Source organism: Saccopteryx bilineata, chromosome 5 (genome assembly GCF_036850765.1).
Source record: "Saccopteryx bilineata isolate mSacBil1 chromosome 5, mSacBil1_pri_phased_curated, whole genome shotgun sequence".
Classification (NCBI taxonomy): domain Eukaryota; kingdom Metazoa; phylum Chordata; class Mammalia; order Chiroptera; family Emballonuridae; genus Saccopteryx; species Saccopteryx bilineata.
This window is the reverse complement of record NC_089494.1, coordinates 217,592,801-217,608,028: the sequence shown is the minus strand read 5'-3', so window position 1 is coordinate 217,608,028 and position 15,228 is coordinate 217,592,801. Positions and strand designations below refer to the sequence as shown.

At 35.5% G+C, this 15,228-nt stretch overlaps 1 protein-coding gene across 5 annotated transcripts in view; it reads right to left on the bottom strand.

Moving 5' to 3' along the window:
* The window catches only part of EPHA5 (EPH receptor A5), a 375,839-nt gene that overhangs the window by 28,276 nt on the left and 332,335 nt on the right, over positions 1–15,228 (bottom strand). For all 5 annotated transcript variants that reach the window (XM_066279318.1, XM_066279316.1, XM_066279315.1 and 2 more), the window contains 2 exons: positions 2,549–2,610; positions 533–742 (listed from right to left, as the gene is read on the bottom strand). In XM_066279318.1, coding sequence (XP_066135415.1) covers positions 533–742; positions 2,549–2,610 — 272 coding nt within the window. The remainder of the gene's footprint in view (positions 1–532; positions 743–2,548; positions 2,611–15,228) is intronic.

The following is a 15,228-nucleotide window of genomic DNA, read 5'->3' as shown; positions in this document are numbered from 1 at the left end:
TACTTTCAGTACATCAAAGGTGTTTGCAGGAATAGCTCTTTTATTCCATACCATGTGAATTCTTAAAATGCTTAGCTATTTCTGCATTTGTTTTACATGTGAAGATACTGTAGTACAGAGTTTAACCTACTCAATAACGCTATACATACATACATACATACATATATACTACATATATATGATATATTTTTTGTTTTTAATATAGATTATTTTTACTTTTAAAACTATATGATTTTTACATGGTTGTATGCACTCTAAATTCAAACTCTTTTACTTTCAATATTTGTAGAAAAAATAAATTATTGAGATTCATAAAGTGAATACACTACTTCGCTTATCTGAGTTTAATATCTGAATTTTTTTTATATATAACAAAGAGCATCATCGGGATTACTTTATCTCCCCACCCCCTTTCTTCCTCTTTCCTTTTTTCTATGTTGGAGAAGTATTCTTTTTGCTATTTCCTTTAAAATCTTTAAAAATTAAATGTCTCTAGTCTAACATTTCAGAAATGCATTCTGTCAGATCTTACCCTCGTGGTGTAAGCTGCCTCAGGATCATCTTCCAGGACTCTAGAAAGTCCAAAGTCAGACACTTTGCACACAAGGTTACTGTTGATTAAGATGTTTCTAGCAGCAAGGTCTCTGTGCACGTAGCCCATGTCCGAGAGGTACTTCATTCCTGCCGCGATGCCTCTCAGCATGCCGACCAGCTGAATCACCGTGAATTGCCCATCATTTTTCTGTAAAGATGATGTTCAAATATTAGTCCAGCAACACCAATCACTGGAGGAAATATAATAGGATCTTCCTTCAATCCCAAATTAACAGGATCACTAACTTCATATGAAAATTCTATCGAAAAAAGTTGAGAAATACATAGATAACTTGTTAATGTTTATCAGTTCTTTGCTTGGTCAAAGCAGACAAAGGCTTTGAAAGCCCTTGTTAGAAATCTCATTTAATTGTCCTTCTCTGCATTGTAACTCCTTTATTCTCAGTCATCAGAAGTGTGTTCATCACTGCAAGCTGATGCTTGTCTAGGATTAGCATTGGACATTTTTGAGGTGCCTTAATAGCAGCTAGCTAGAGAGGCATATTGTTGTAAAGAAGAAATAGTCAGAGGAGATAAAGGGAGATTCCTCAGCAGCAGAGAAGAGGGGAATGGCATGAGCAATGAGCAATGACCAGGACAACGTTAGCATTTCTTGGAAGCTTGCTGTTTCTTTCAAGGGCACTGAAGTTACTGCAGATACATAGAAAAAGTTTCACCTGATGATGATTTTGAAAAAAAATAAGGAGATGTGACCATAAGAGACTGGACAACTGGAACATATGTCTAAGAAATTAGGCAACAATCTCTTAGAAGCTGGAGAGTGGAAGGGAAGGTTGCCTTGCCAGTGGACCACAGTCATCTTTAATGCATGGGTCCCTTCTACGATCATCATTAATGTATTTCCCATCACCTTTCCTAACCAATAGCAATAATCGTTATTGAAGATAAAAATCTGCCAGCCTACAGGTTTAATCAGGCCTGCAAATACATGACATTGTCTAGCACAAACTATTTATTAATAAAATGAGTTTACATTATTTAATATTTGGAGGTTTACACATTAAAAAATCTATTTTGGAGACCCACGGATCAGACAATATATGATAGTAATACCATGCCATCATATAGTAATAGATAATATGTCATTACCATATAACTTCACTGGCACAAAAAGAGACTGGCCTCAAATGGGTTATAAGCTTATTTAACCTTTTACTATTGATAATTAGCACAGAAATTTCAGACACTTTTTCTTGCTCTTCCTGATAATTTGTACTTTGAGAAAGTTAAGTATTGGTACAAGTTTCTTTTTTTCCTTTCCTTTCTTTTCCTTTTTTCCTTCTGTCCTTCCTTCCTTCCTTTCTTCCTTCCCTTTCCTTTCCTTTTAATATTTTTTATAAATGAGCATATACTTTATTTAATTAATTACTTTTTTTTTAGGTGAGAGGAGTAGAGATAGTGAGGCAGACTCTTGTATGCACCTTAACCATATTCTATCCAGCAATCCCATCTTGGGACGATGCTTGAATCAACTGAGCTATTTTTAGCACCTGAGTCTGACACTTGGACAACTGAGCTATCCTCATTACACAGTACCAACACATGAACCAATCAAGCCACTATCTGTGGGAGGAGAAGGTAGAGAAAAGGAAGAGAGGGTAGGGGAAAGAGGCAAATGGTTGCTTCTTCTGTGTGCCCTGACCTGAAATTGAACCTGGGATATCCATATGCAGGGTCAAGGCTCTATCCACTGAGACACTAGCCAGGGCAATGTTATACTTTAAAACAGTAGACACACATAATTTAAATTTGTATAAGTTTTCTGAAAAGAAAATAGTTCAAGCGAAAGTTAATTTTTTGGAGTACAATTATTCTGACTCCAGGTATTTCTATTTATTTAAAAAATTACTTTAAAATGGCTCAGTTTAAACTTTAATATTATGATCAATATATAAATAACACTTTCAATAATTAAATTTATCTCAAGTCTTACCTTTAAAAATGTATCTAAAGAGCCATTTTCCATATACTCTGTCACTATCATCACTGGTTTACCTGGAAAGAAAACAATGGATGAGCTGCTGCTTTGGATTTTGTATTCTTATATAGAAAAAGTTTTTCTAGAAGTTTTTATTAGTGTTCAAATTATACACATTTATTATTTTTTAAATACCTTTTAAGTATCAAGTAAATTCCTGACACTGTGATATCTTAGTAAATGGGGGGGTCGGTGAGAAAAAAGTATCACAATAACAGATTGATATAGACAACTGTCAAAATCAAAATGAATTTATGTAGAAAATAAGTTGAAGAATAAATACTATGGTGATGAAGTAATGTGCCAAATAATAATATAGCAAAGCATTGTGAATGTAGTCATCTTTCCCATAATTCTCAATAGAAACTCCAATACAGTCTAACTGCTTTCTCTATAATTATTTAAATATATGTTGTATTTTTCTATCTTTTCTATATTCATGTAACTACTTACCTTATGGCTGCCTCCCTTCTTTCTCTCAGCTTCACACTTATAACCTCTACCAATCCTAAATTTTTCATTCTTCAAAACACTTTTCTAATTCCTCTTCCTATCTGAAAACTTCTCAAGAAATCATTTCTGTTGGAAGGGGTCCTCCTTTTGTGTCTGGTATAGAATTATAAGCTGGGGGTGAGCTGGACAGACCTGAGCCACACTGCTTGACTCTAAATGCCGTATCAATCACTACTCTGTGATCTTGGGCAAATCCATTATTATCTCTATGCCTCAGTTTTCTCATCAGTAAAATTAGAATATTAATGGCACTGACCTAATAGGGTTGTTCTGAGTATCTAAGTCAAATGGTTATCCAAGTCACTTAGAATAGTGCCTACTAGAATTTGTTATGTATCATTATTTTATAAACTTAATCAACTTTGTATCAGTGGGTTAATTTCCTTGTTCTATGTAATTGACTAAGAAAATAAGTTTGTTTTATTCCCCATAAAACTATGGCCTTTTGTATATAACATGTCCATGATATAGAATGAAAAATACGAGATAAAAAAATCCTTGTTAAATGAGAAAATACTTAAAACACAGTTGTTAGTTTTATCACTTTATATCAATCTCACTATATTTTAAAACTTGCCCCTTCATTCTTTAATAAAAGTATAGCTCATAAATTTCAAGTGTTAAAGTACTGGTATTTTGAGATTAGTAAAAGGAGACTGTATGACAGAAAAATTACCATCTTATACATCTATTAACTTTTTTATGTTACAAAGGGAAAACAAGACCTATACAATCATGAAATGCATTAAAATTAACTTAATGAGATTTTTCAGAAGGGCATCTGTATTTCACTTGAGAAGTGATTAATTCACATCATAAAATTAGAACTTGCATATTTATTCATTCACCATCATCTACTAGTGTAAACAGAGATGCAGAAAGTAAGTCAATTACACAGAAATAACACATAACTAAGAAGCGAGAGAATTTTCCATTCCAAAATCATTTGAAACTCACAATTTAGAATAATAAGGTAGACAGCTTTATTTCTCAATCAGATAATTATCTTCTTTTAACATATTTTAGTAGCACTTTTTTTTTTCATGGAATGTGACAAGTATATTACAAAGGCACACATTTCCATCTTCCTTTTTAAAGTTTATTAAAGTTATTAAGAAGTGTATTTAAAATAATTCACTTGGTATGTGTTTGTAAATGTCTACACTAGGTGAAATGTCACATATGCAGAGAATATGCATTAGAGGCATCATTTTATCTGAACTTGAAGACTGAAAGGATCACTAGTATAACAAAAGGTGACTGATAGCCCAGGAAAAAGAGGCAGCATGTGTCAAGCGATCTTGGTCTGAGATAACTTATCAAGTTCAAATATAGCCACACATTTAATTTTTTTTGAAGAGCTCTACATTTTTTCTTTGTAAATCATGAAGTGACAGGGATAAGCTGGAGAATACTGATGTTAAAGCTGACTGTAAAGACAATGTCTTAGTTAAAAAAGAAGATTCATATTGTATTTGTTAATGGCTCTGACAGCACAGGAGTAAAAAAAGATTATAAATGTTTTATCTCCTTAGTATAATTCTAATCTAAGATTAGGAATAGAGAAATGCTTCCAATTTCACTTTATTTAATGATATGGCCACACCCATTTTAATGGACTTCACACAAACTCTAAAATCGACAGAATTCTGCTTTGGTTCCCTTTGTCCCCACTCTTTCATGTCAGAGGCCATTTCTGCCTTTTGTTAATGTTGAGGTCCTTTTTATTTCAAAAGTCCAGAACTAATATATAAATATATTCATCAAGGGTAATAGCCAGAGTATTTGACAACCTTTTTTTGGCATAGGTACCGTACCTACGTGACAAAAGTTACACCAGCCGTAATGCTGGAGTGTCCTGAAATGTCCTGTCATATGAGACATCACCCTTTCCTTTCCCTCATTTCAGAAATTCAGAGGTACTCAGGGATGAAGCTGAGTAAGCAAATAATGGGGACTCATGGGTATGCCTGGCATTGGTTTTAAATCAATTGCTATAGAAATATTTTAATTAATTTACAGCTGATAGAGCCACAGGGTATTGTACTTGCTGAAAACAGGCCCTAATCAAACTAGAAGGTGACCCACATTTTCTGGAATCAGCTTGTTATTCTAGGGTTCCCTCTTTGACTGCCTGATTTCTTCTCACACTTACAGAATCATTGAAGGAGTTGTCGTACTATAAGTGTGGGACACAAAATTGAGACTCATGAACATAGATAAGAATAAAGTGGTTACCAAGGGGAGGGGAAAGAAGAAAAGGGAGGAGGTGGGGGAGAGGGACGGGCATAAAGAGAAACAAATATAGGATGATGGAGGATGATTTGACTGTGGGTGATGGGTATACAGCATACTCGACTGTCCAAATGATGTAGAGATGTTTTCTGTAAATCTATGTACTCTGGTTGACCAGTGTCACTGTTAAATTTAATAGTCTAAATTTAAAAAAAAAATGGAAAGAACTGAGTTCCAGCAGATATCCAGGATTAGCTTTCCTTCATTGGCACCTGTCAGCTCCTACCACATGAGCAGATGCCTTATCTATCGAAGCAAAACTCTAAAACTCTAACCCAGTGGTTCTCAAAGTGTGCGTCCTAGATTTCCAGGTGCACCCTATGGTATTCCAGAGAAATATGTGCCTGTTGGGAACCAAAAAACCAACAGCGTTTTTGGAGTTTAGATTTTTAGGGACAGAGGTGTGGGGAATTGGCTGTAAGCTGTCAGGCTGCCCAAACCCCCACCTCACTTGGCTGATTAGGTTGCCAAAGGCTGTTAAGCTGTGGTGCTGGATTGTTTACACTACCCTCCATGTTCCCCGGAAAGACTGGAGGCAAGTTTCTTCTATCCTTTGTTTGGTGTAAGGTTAAGATGATATATATGGTGGGGATTTTCTGTGCTCAACTCAATTAAGAATAAAAAGAGAGAAATTCTTCAATGTATTGACGAGGAAATGAGGGTTTGCCTTTCAAATATATGCCCAGACATTGAAGAAATTGCTAGAACACATCAGGCTCATGTTTCTCATAAACACAAGAATGAAAAAACTTAATACATTCACGTCGGGACCAGCTGAATTTACTAAATCTTGCTAAGAATGTATCTATCTATATCTCTATCTATCTATCTATCTATCTATATATATATATATATATAACTTTTTTGTCAGTTTTTTATTTTTTAACCCCTTTTTTACAAATTCTAAAAAGTATAACTAAAAAAATGTAACATAAAAATGTTTTTTGTCAGAATAAATTTAATTTTGTCATATTTATTTCATTTAATTACCATAAAAGCACACTTGGACTTGATATTTTTTTCTTAATTATTATATTTCTCAGAAATTTGTATATAGTGAGCTTAGTGTGGGTGGAGCGCAGAGTGCATTCCTAGCAGCTGTGGCTGATGCAATGCTGTGATAATACTCCAGCTCCCAGAAGCCTCCTGGGCACACCCAGGAAGGGAGCTTGCCCGCTATAAGGAAGTGACTTAGCGCCAACCACACAGCTCCCTGATCTTTTCAGCCATTGGCTTTGAGGAACACGCTGTAACACCCTATAGGCTGAACCCATGTGTATAAGCTAACTTACTTCCTAAATAAAGTGGATCTGCGTCACTGAACTGGGTCCCCGGAGTTGGGTCTTTGTGGCTCCTGGTATTCATCCATAAGATTTTATACCTAATACTACCTAGTTTTATAAGTCAGATTAATTATTTATGACAGTGTAGGTTGTAAGGTCAATAATAAAAAATATTATTTGAGAAATATAATAGGGTCCTTAAACACCTCTCATATTTCAGAAAATGGAGGGAAGCAATTAAAATAAATGTTTGCAAACAAGCATTTTGTTGTTGTTGATAAAAATAAAATACTTCAGGATTCATTCGATTATATTTCATGCTTCAGTCATTTTAATGCTAATTATATTTAGTTTGGCTTATGTTTTGTCTCAGTGCCTGCTAGCTTGCAAGAATGACATAACAATAATTAACATGGCTTACTCTAGCCCCTGTAAATTCAATAAAACTGTATAAATCATTTTCTATTATCCAGCTTGACGTACAGGCAAAGAGTGTATCTGCCAATAATTTTGAAAGCATATTATCAAAAATCCATATTAAGAGAGCTCATAAAGCATGTCAAAACATGATTTTAATCACAGGCTAAAGCTTTTACATTACTGTATATTATTTACTGAAGCTCCAGACCATCAGAGTCTAAGTAGCAATAGAAACAGATTATTTGTGGAATTCACATTCATATCGATAATCACAAAAGAGACACAATTTATTAATTTATTGTCTACTCTTTAAAATGCATGATGTTATTTTTAATTGTTATTAAAATTCTATAAAATGGTATTATAGAAGACATTTTTTTCAGAGAAAGAAAAGTGAAATTTAGAAAGATTCAATATATCAATATAGCACTTTGGTTGTGTAGAGCAATTTGTGTAAAAGGCAAAATTGGGAATCTAATTTATGTCCATCTGACTGTAAAAGCTGTTTTTTTTCCACTATATTATGATGTCTATAGTTTCAAAATAATTTAATTTGAATTTTTTTTAAATATCACAAATATTTCTTTTGTTATTAACACAAGCTTGGTAATTATTACTATGCCATTCCAAACTATTTAACCACTGATGGCAGACCTGGTAGGAATTCAATAACTTTCAATAAAAAATATATATTCTAACATATGTTACATATACACACTCTAAGTCAGGGGTCCCCAAACTACAGTCTGCGGGCCGCATGCGGCCCCCTGAGGCCATTTATCCGGCCCCCGCTGCACTTCTGGAAGGGGCACCTCTTTCATTGGTGGTCAGTGAGAGGAGCATAGTTCCCATTGAAATACTGGTCAGTTTGTTGACTTAAATTTACTTGTTCTTTATTTTAAATATTGTATTTGTTTCCGTTTTGTTTTTTTACTTTAAAATAAGATATGTGCAGTATGCATAGGGATTTGTTCATAGTTTTTTTTATAGTCCGGCCCTCCAACGGTCTGAGGGACAGTGAACTGGCCCCCTGTGTAAAAAGTTTGGGGACCCCTGCTCTAAGTGTTCCAAAGCATTTTTATAGCGAAATGGCTTTGGATTCTACTTATACGAGGTATCTATAGTAGTCAAAGCCCAAAGCCATAGTAGCAGAAAGTAGGGAGGTTCTTCCTAGGCCTAGGAAGAAGGAGTTGCTGATCAAGAGTGTAGTTTCAGTTGTACAGTAGGAAAAAGTTCTAGAAATCACTATATAGCATTGTGCCTATAATTAATATTGTACTGAACATTTCACACATTAAGAGAATAGATTTCATAGTGGAGGTTTTTTCCTACCAAAATAAAAACACCAGTTTGTTTGTTAGTACATGATTTTTGGTGCCAATACTCATCACAAATCCAAGAGAATATAGAGTGAGGCACTTTTAGTATTTTAATCCTTTTGGATAAGACCTCAGAGTTAGGTAAAACAGACTTGAAGAATGTTGTTTTAGTCCCTACTTTTCATAATATGGTCCCTGATAAGCAGCATAGCTATCATTGTTGAGCTTTTTAGGAATGCCAAATTTCAGTGCCCAATCTGATATATTACAACAGATTCTGCATTTTAGCAATATTCTGAGAGGCACACTAGATTTTGAGCCACACTGATCTAGACTATATCATAAGAGTTGCAGATAAATCTGGGCTTATTATTTTATTTGCATTGATACCACTCACTTTTCTGAAACCATTAGCTCACCAGCAAAGACATGCACCATTTAGGGATATAAAAGAGCATTTGATTTCAAAGCATTGTAATTCACTGGAATATAACAGTAACTAGATTTCTCTTCAAAACATTTTACAAGATGTGTAAATAATTAAAGGTAAATTTGTGCTTATTCTTATGTATCTATAGTTTTAACTTTACTATGCCATTCTGTTTCGGTTGTATACCATTTAGTATAGTTCACTTGTTGCTGTTTGAATTTACTTTTAATTTTACTACAAAGGAAACATGAGATAACACAAACATCATGATTTAATTATTCATGGCTAATGGTCAACCACAAAATGGGATCTTGTATTTGTATTAGAAGTAGATAATATTTATAGGTTGGGGAGGAGAGTGACAAAGAATGGGACAGTCAAAAGTGTACTCAGATATTTTCATCCCATTATGGTCTTTATTTGTTGGTTGATCCTTTAAGAAAAGTCATTTATAAAATTATATAATATTAATTTTGGGAAATATGATAAAATCAAAAGCCTGTATTGAAACAGGACCATAAAAACACCAAATATCTCTGTAGGTAGAAATTCCAAACTTGTATATTTTTCTCTTCTATTTCATATTGTTTATATTGATATAAACCTTTCCATTATATATTCATTTCTCTATTAAAATGAATTAGAATTCTGATCATGTAAGTGGAAAATAATTATTTATGAAGTCAGAAATTACACTTTTCAGAGAAGGTTGAAAATCTAAGAATTATGAAATATAAAAATAACTTTAAAACACAAATTTTAATTTACTAGTAGTCGATCTATGAGACAATATCTGTTTTTATATATTTATATTCTTGCAGATGATTAGGATTTAGATTTTATCAAGAAGAGAACTTATATATCCCCAATAATTATTTTATGTATGTTTATTAAACCTCTGTATATACATTAACAAAGAAAAAATAATACTAAATTAATGAGCTGGCTTAAGTTTCTACTTCAGTTCTGAAGCTGTTTATTTCCATAATGGTTTATAACTGGTTCACTGTATTTATTTCATTTTGTGAAATTTAAGATGTAAAGTTCAAATGTACTTGTTCCTCAAACATTTTAATTTATACTCTTTGGGACTAAAGGTTAATCATACTTTATGTACAACATGTGTAACTGGATGCTTCTAAGCATCTCAGCTTTGACCTATCTGCAACAGAACTACTGATCAACAACCACAGTCTTGTTCTTTCTAGACTCTTCTGTGTAAGAAGCAATTTCTTTCATCAAGGTACTAAGGAAAAATAATTTATCATTATCATCGACTGCTCTCGATTACCTATACTGCATTTCCAAAGCATAAGAAGCTGTATTGTGATTGCCTTCAAAATAACCACAGAATTCAACTATGGACTCCCCTCTTTTTTTTTTTTTTTTTTTTTTTTTTTGCATTTTTCTGAAGCTGGAAACAGGGAGAGACAGTCAGACAGACTCCCGCATGCGCCCGACCGGGATCCACCCGGCACGCCCACCAGGGGGCGACGCTCTGCCCATCCTGGGCGTCGCCATGTTGCGACCCTCCTGGGTGTCGCCATGTTGCGACCAGAGCCACTCTAGTGCCTGGGGCAGAAGCCACAGAGCCATCCCCAGTGTCTGGGCCATCTTTGCTCCAATGGAGCCTTGGCTGCGGGAGGGGAAGAGAGAGACAGAGAGGAAGGCGCGGCGGAGGGGTGGAGAAGCAAATGGGCGCTTCTCCTATGTGCCCTGGCCGGGAATCGAACCCGGGTCCTCCGCACGCTAGGCCGACGCTCTACCGCTGAGCCAACCGGCCAGGGCCTGGACTCCCATCTTATTAGTTTACTACACTGATCTAATCAATAATGAGGTGTAAATACTGTCAGTGGCCTCTCACTGCTCCCTGTTTAAACACTGACTCCTACTATCTATGCGCAACATAGCAGTCCAACTGATTCAGTTAATGTAGAAATCAAATTCTGTTATATCTTGGCTTTATAGGCTCAAAAGATCATACTAAGAAACTGTTTTTATAGGGATCCAGACTTTTTACATTTCTACCCTCATACTACATCTTTAAGTTACACTCTTACCAGACTCCTCTCATTCATTCCACTGAAGCAACAACGGCCTTCTTGCTATATCTTGGACATTCCATGCAACTTGTATTTGAGCCTTGCTGGTCCTTCTTCCTATAACACTGCCCTCGGGTGTTTGTCAGGTCTGCATCTTCACTTTATTCAAGTCTTTTGAGAGAGGTCTGTCTCCGAGTGAAACAGAAAGCACTGACTCTCAATAGAACCAATTCTTATTATCCTAACCTAGTTGTATTTTCTCCACTTAGATATTGTAAATCTATATGTTCATTTATTTCTGTCCCCCCATCCAAAAAGGCAAGCACCAGGAATTCAGTCTGTCAAATCTCTACTGTATCCTACTGATTACTAGGGATTAACATGTACAAGGGAACTAATTAATACATTTTTGAATAAATAAATGTTTCTTTTCAAGCATATACTGAATAATGCACCCTGTTGAAGAGTTTGGGTTTTGGAGTCATAAAGAACTGTTTGTCTGATCAGGTGGTGGTGCAGTGAATAGAGCATTCGGACTGGAATGCAGAGGACCCAGGTTTGAAACCCCAAGGTCGCCGGCTTGAGCGCAGGCTCATTTGACTTGAGTGAGGGCTCGTGATCTTGAGTGCAGGGTCTCTGGCTTGACTGTGGAATTATAGACATGATGCCTTTGTCACTGGTTTGAGCCCAAAGGTCATTGGCTTGAGCCCAAAGTCGCTGGTTTGAATAAGGAGTCACTCTGCTCTGCTGTAGCCCCCCAGTCAAGGCACATATGAGAAAGCAGTCAATGAACAACAAAGGAGCTACGAAAAATTGATGTTTCTTATCAATCTCCCTTCCTACCTGTCAGTATCTATCTGTCCCTCTCTCTGTCTTGGTCCTCCCCTCAAAAAAAAAAAAAAAAAGTTTCAAAATCTGTCATTATCTAATGTTTAGTTTTATGATATTGAATAAGGATTTAATTCTTCTTTCTTTATTCTATTCTTTATTTTTAATTTAATTTTTTTGGGGTGACAGTGGTTAACATAATTTTATAGGTTTCAGGTGCCCAATTCTACAACACATCTTTGTACACCATATTGTGCTCACTCCCAAGTCAAATCTTTGTCCATTACCATTTATCCTCCCTAGACCCTGTTCCCCATCCTTCCCTCTCTCCTCAACAATCACCACACTGTGTCCATGAGGATACTTAACTTATTTAAAGTTAATTTTTACCATCCATAAAATAAGAACAAATACTAGAGTCCACAGGAAAATATTACTGTGCAGATTAAGTGGTAATATATAAAGAGCATTATCTTAGTAAACTCTTTTTTTTTTTCCCCTTGAAGCTGGAAACGGGGAGAGACAGTCAGACAGACTCCCGCATGCGCCCGACCGGGATCCACCCGGCACGCCCACCAGGGGCGAAGTTCTGCCCACCAGGGGGCGATGCTCTGTCCCTCTGGGGCGTCGCTCCGCCGCGACCAGAGCCACTCCAGTGCCAGGAGCAGAGGCCAAGGAGCCATCCCCAGCGCCCGGGCCATCTTTGCTCCAATGGAGCCTTGGCTGTGGGAGGGGAAGAGAGAGACAGAGAGGAAGGAGGGGTTGGGGGTGGAGAAGCAAATGGGCGCTTCTCCTATGTGCCCTGGCCGGGAATCGAACCTGGGTCCCCCGCACACCAGGCCGACGCTCTACTGCTGAGCCAACTGGCCAGGGTTAGTAAACTCTTAAGGTGATATTAATGGTAAGTAGTAGCAATAACTTATATGTAAGATCCTGAAAAAAGATTCTTAGTTAATTTCCTTCATATAAATCTTGTTTTTTTAAAACAACCATGGTTTTAATAGAATAAAAATTTTAAATTAAAACAAAAACTCTATATTACTCTAATTCAGGGGTCCCCAAACTACGGCCCGCGGGCCGCATGCGGCCCCCTGAAGCCATTTATCCGGCCTCCACCGCACTTCTGGAAGGGGCACCTCTTTCATTGGTGGTCAGTGAGAGGAGCATAGTTCCCATTGAAATACTGGTCAGTTTGTTGATTTAAATTTACTTGTTCTTTATTTTAAATACTGTATTTGTTCCCGTTTTGTTTTTTTACTTTAAAATAAGATAAGTGCATTGTGCACAGGGATTTGTTCATAATTTTTTTATAGTCCGGCCCTCCAATGGTCTGAGGGACAGTGAACTGGCCCCCTGTGTAAAAAGTTTGGGGACCCCTGCTCTAATTGGTCTTAAACATTTACATAATTGTAATTTAGTCATTCAGTTATGTAATATAATTTATACCTTTTTTAAATTACCTAATGTCTCTGGTCCCGTGACAGGAACTGCAGGGGGAAGGGAGGACTATAAACACATATTAGTTTCAAGAAGCTTATTGTATAGTAAGGATGACAAAACTCATAGAACCATAACTATGACAAAATGTACAGTGTGACAAGTGCAGAGGGATAGAACTGGAGTTTATAAGATTACTTCTGTCTGAGAATTAACTCATTCAACAAATATGTGAAATGCTGCCCACACTGAGCACTGATATAAGAACACAGAGGAGAGCTACACGGACACCTCTGCCCTTTGAAGCTTGTCTCTCAGGTTAAACTGGGATGCTTTACTTCACTCAGTTATTCAACTTTACCAAGTGCCTATTTCATACAGGGCAGACACTGAGGATAGAAGGGCAAATGAAGATAAATGACACAGATCACATGAAGAAGGTCACATTTAAATTACAGTTGAGGTCAAGCAGAACTGAGGAAAGTAGAGAGGACAATGTAATGTTAAAGGAAATATTCAAAGGGACAGAACAAGAACTAGATAGAGTTGTCTGGAAAGGAAATGGTGGAAGTGGAGACATAACCAAAGAATACCAGGTAATACCAAAGTATACAGGTGTGGGCTAAACTCAGTTAAATTATCTACACAATAAATCATAAGTAAGGAAAAGTAACAACAATAATAATAAGACAATAGTACAAATAAATATTACAATAATTAATAAGTAAATAATAATACAAGAAATAAAGTCTGTGTTTTGTTTACTCACAACTGTAAACCTACTTTTGCCCACCCCTGTATATATCCTGTTTCATTTGTTAGCTTGTCTGGTGATGAAGCGTGAGAAGAAAGCAGAGATTTAGTAAAATCTACCTAAGGACAATAGGTATGAAATGAACAAATGTGAGAAAATACCAAAATGAAAAGACTAGTTTGAAGACTGCTGAAATAGCCTTGGAAAATACATAATAAACGCCTGAAAAACAGAAATGACTTTATGATAATGAAATACTATATTTTAAAGATAATTATAAATTTATATGAGTCAGAGTTGTCTGGCAATTTAAATAATCAATTGTCATTGAATGTATCATCTTCTGAGACATTAAGAAATAGGGAGAGATTCCTGTAATATTCCTCTAATATTTTGTTTATATTTATTAATTATTCAGAACTGTATTATTTTTACATGATCCTAGATTAAAAAACATAACTGAATAATTTAAGATTCAATAGAAATATTCATTCAGTCAATTTTAATAGTAATCTCCATGGATAAGAAATAAATATTAATCTAAGGATACCACGATAAAAAAAATTATAATTTTTCCACTTTTAATTTTGTTCCTGAATCTGTTTACATAGTAAACCTGGCACTCTGTATATTACATTAAAGCATCTTCAATTGCCAATGAATCAATTAAACCAAGACCTGTGAGTATTTTACATCATGTGTCACAAATCCTCTCTAGAATACGTATCTATTTATGATGAGTCCTGTTTAACAACAAAACACAGAAAAAAATGTGAATGAGGGTCCATGGTTCTGGTGTTTAGGGCACAGAAAGGATGAAGATTCGTGATGGCAGCATCCATCAGAGTGTTACTTCAGACTCCACAACTCAGCTTCAATCAGAAAAATCATAAGCTTTAGTTGCACTTATGCCTCATTATCTGTGTGCTGCAGGTTCAGAATAATTGCAGAATAAATTAGCATCAGATCAGAGAGCATGAAATGAAGAATACAAATGGAGTGAGTTGCAACATGAAAAATTAAAAACAAGTTAAAGACTTCATAAGTTGAACAGCAAGAATGTCACTCATTGAGGGGAAATACAGTTTCAATTCATACAGAACAAAATTTAAAGAAAGAAATATTTAAAGTATTTAAATTTTGCTTTACTTATATAAGTAGTCTCCTGGTAGCAACATCAAATAGAATATTTGGTTAGGAGACTGGACATTTTTAAACTAGCATTCACAAACTTTAGATATAACTTGTTGATATTGATACTTGTTTCTATAAATAAAGGTTTTATGCACATATAATTATGTGGTAAATTCAGTT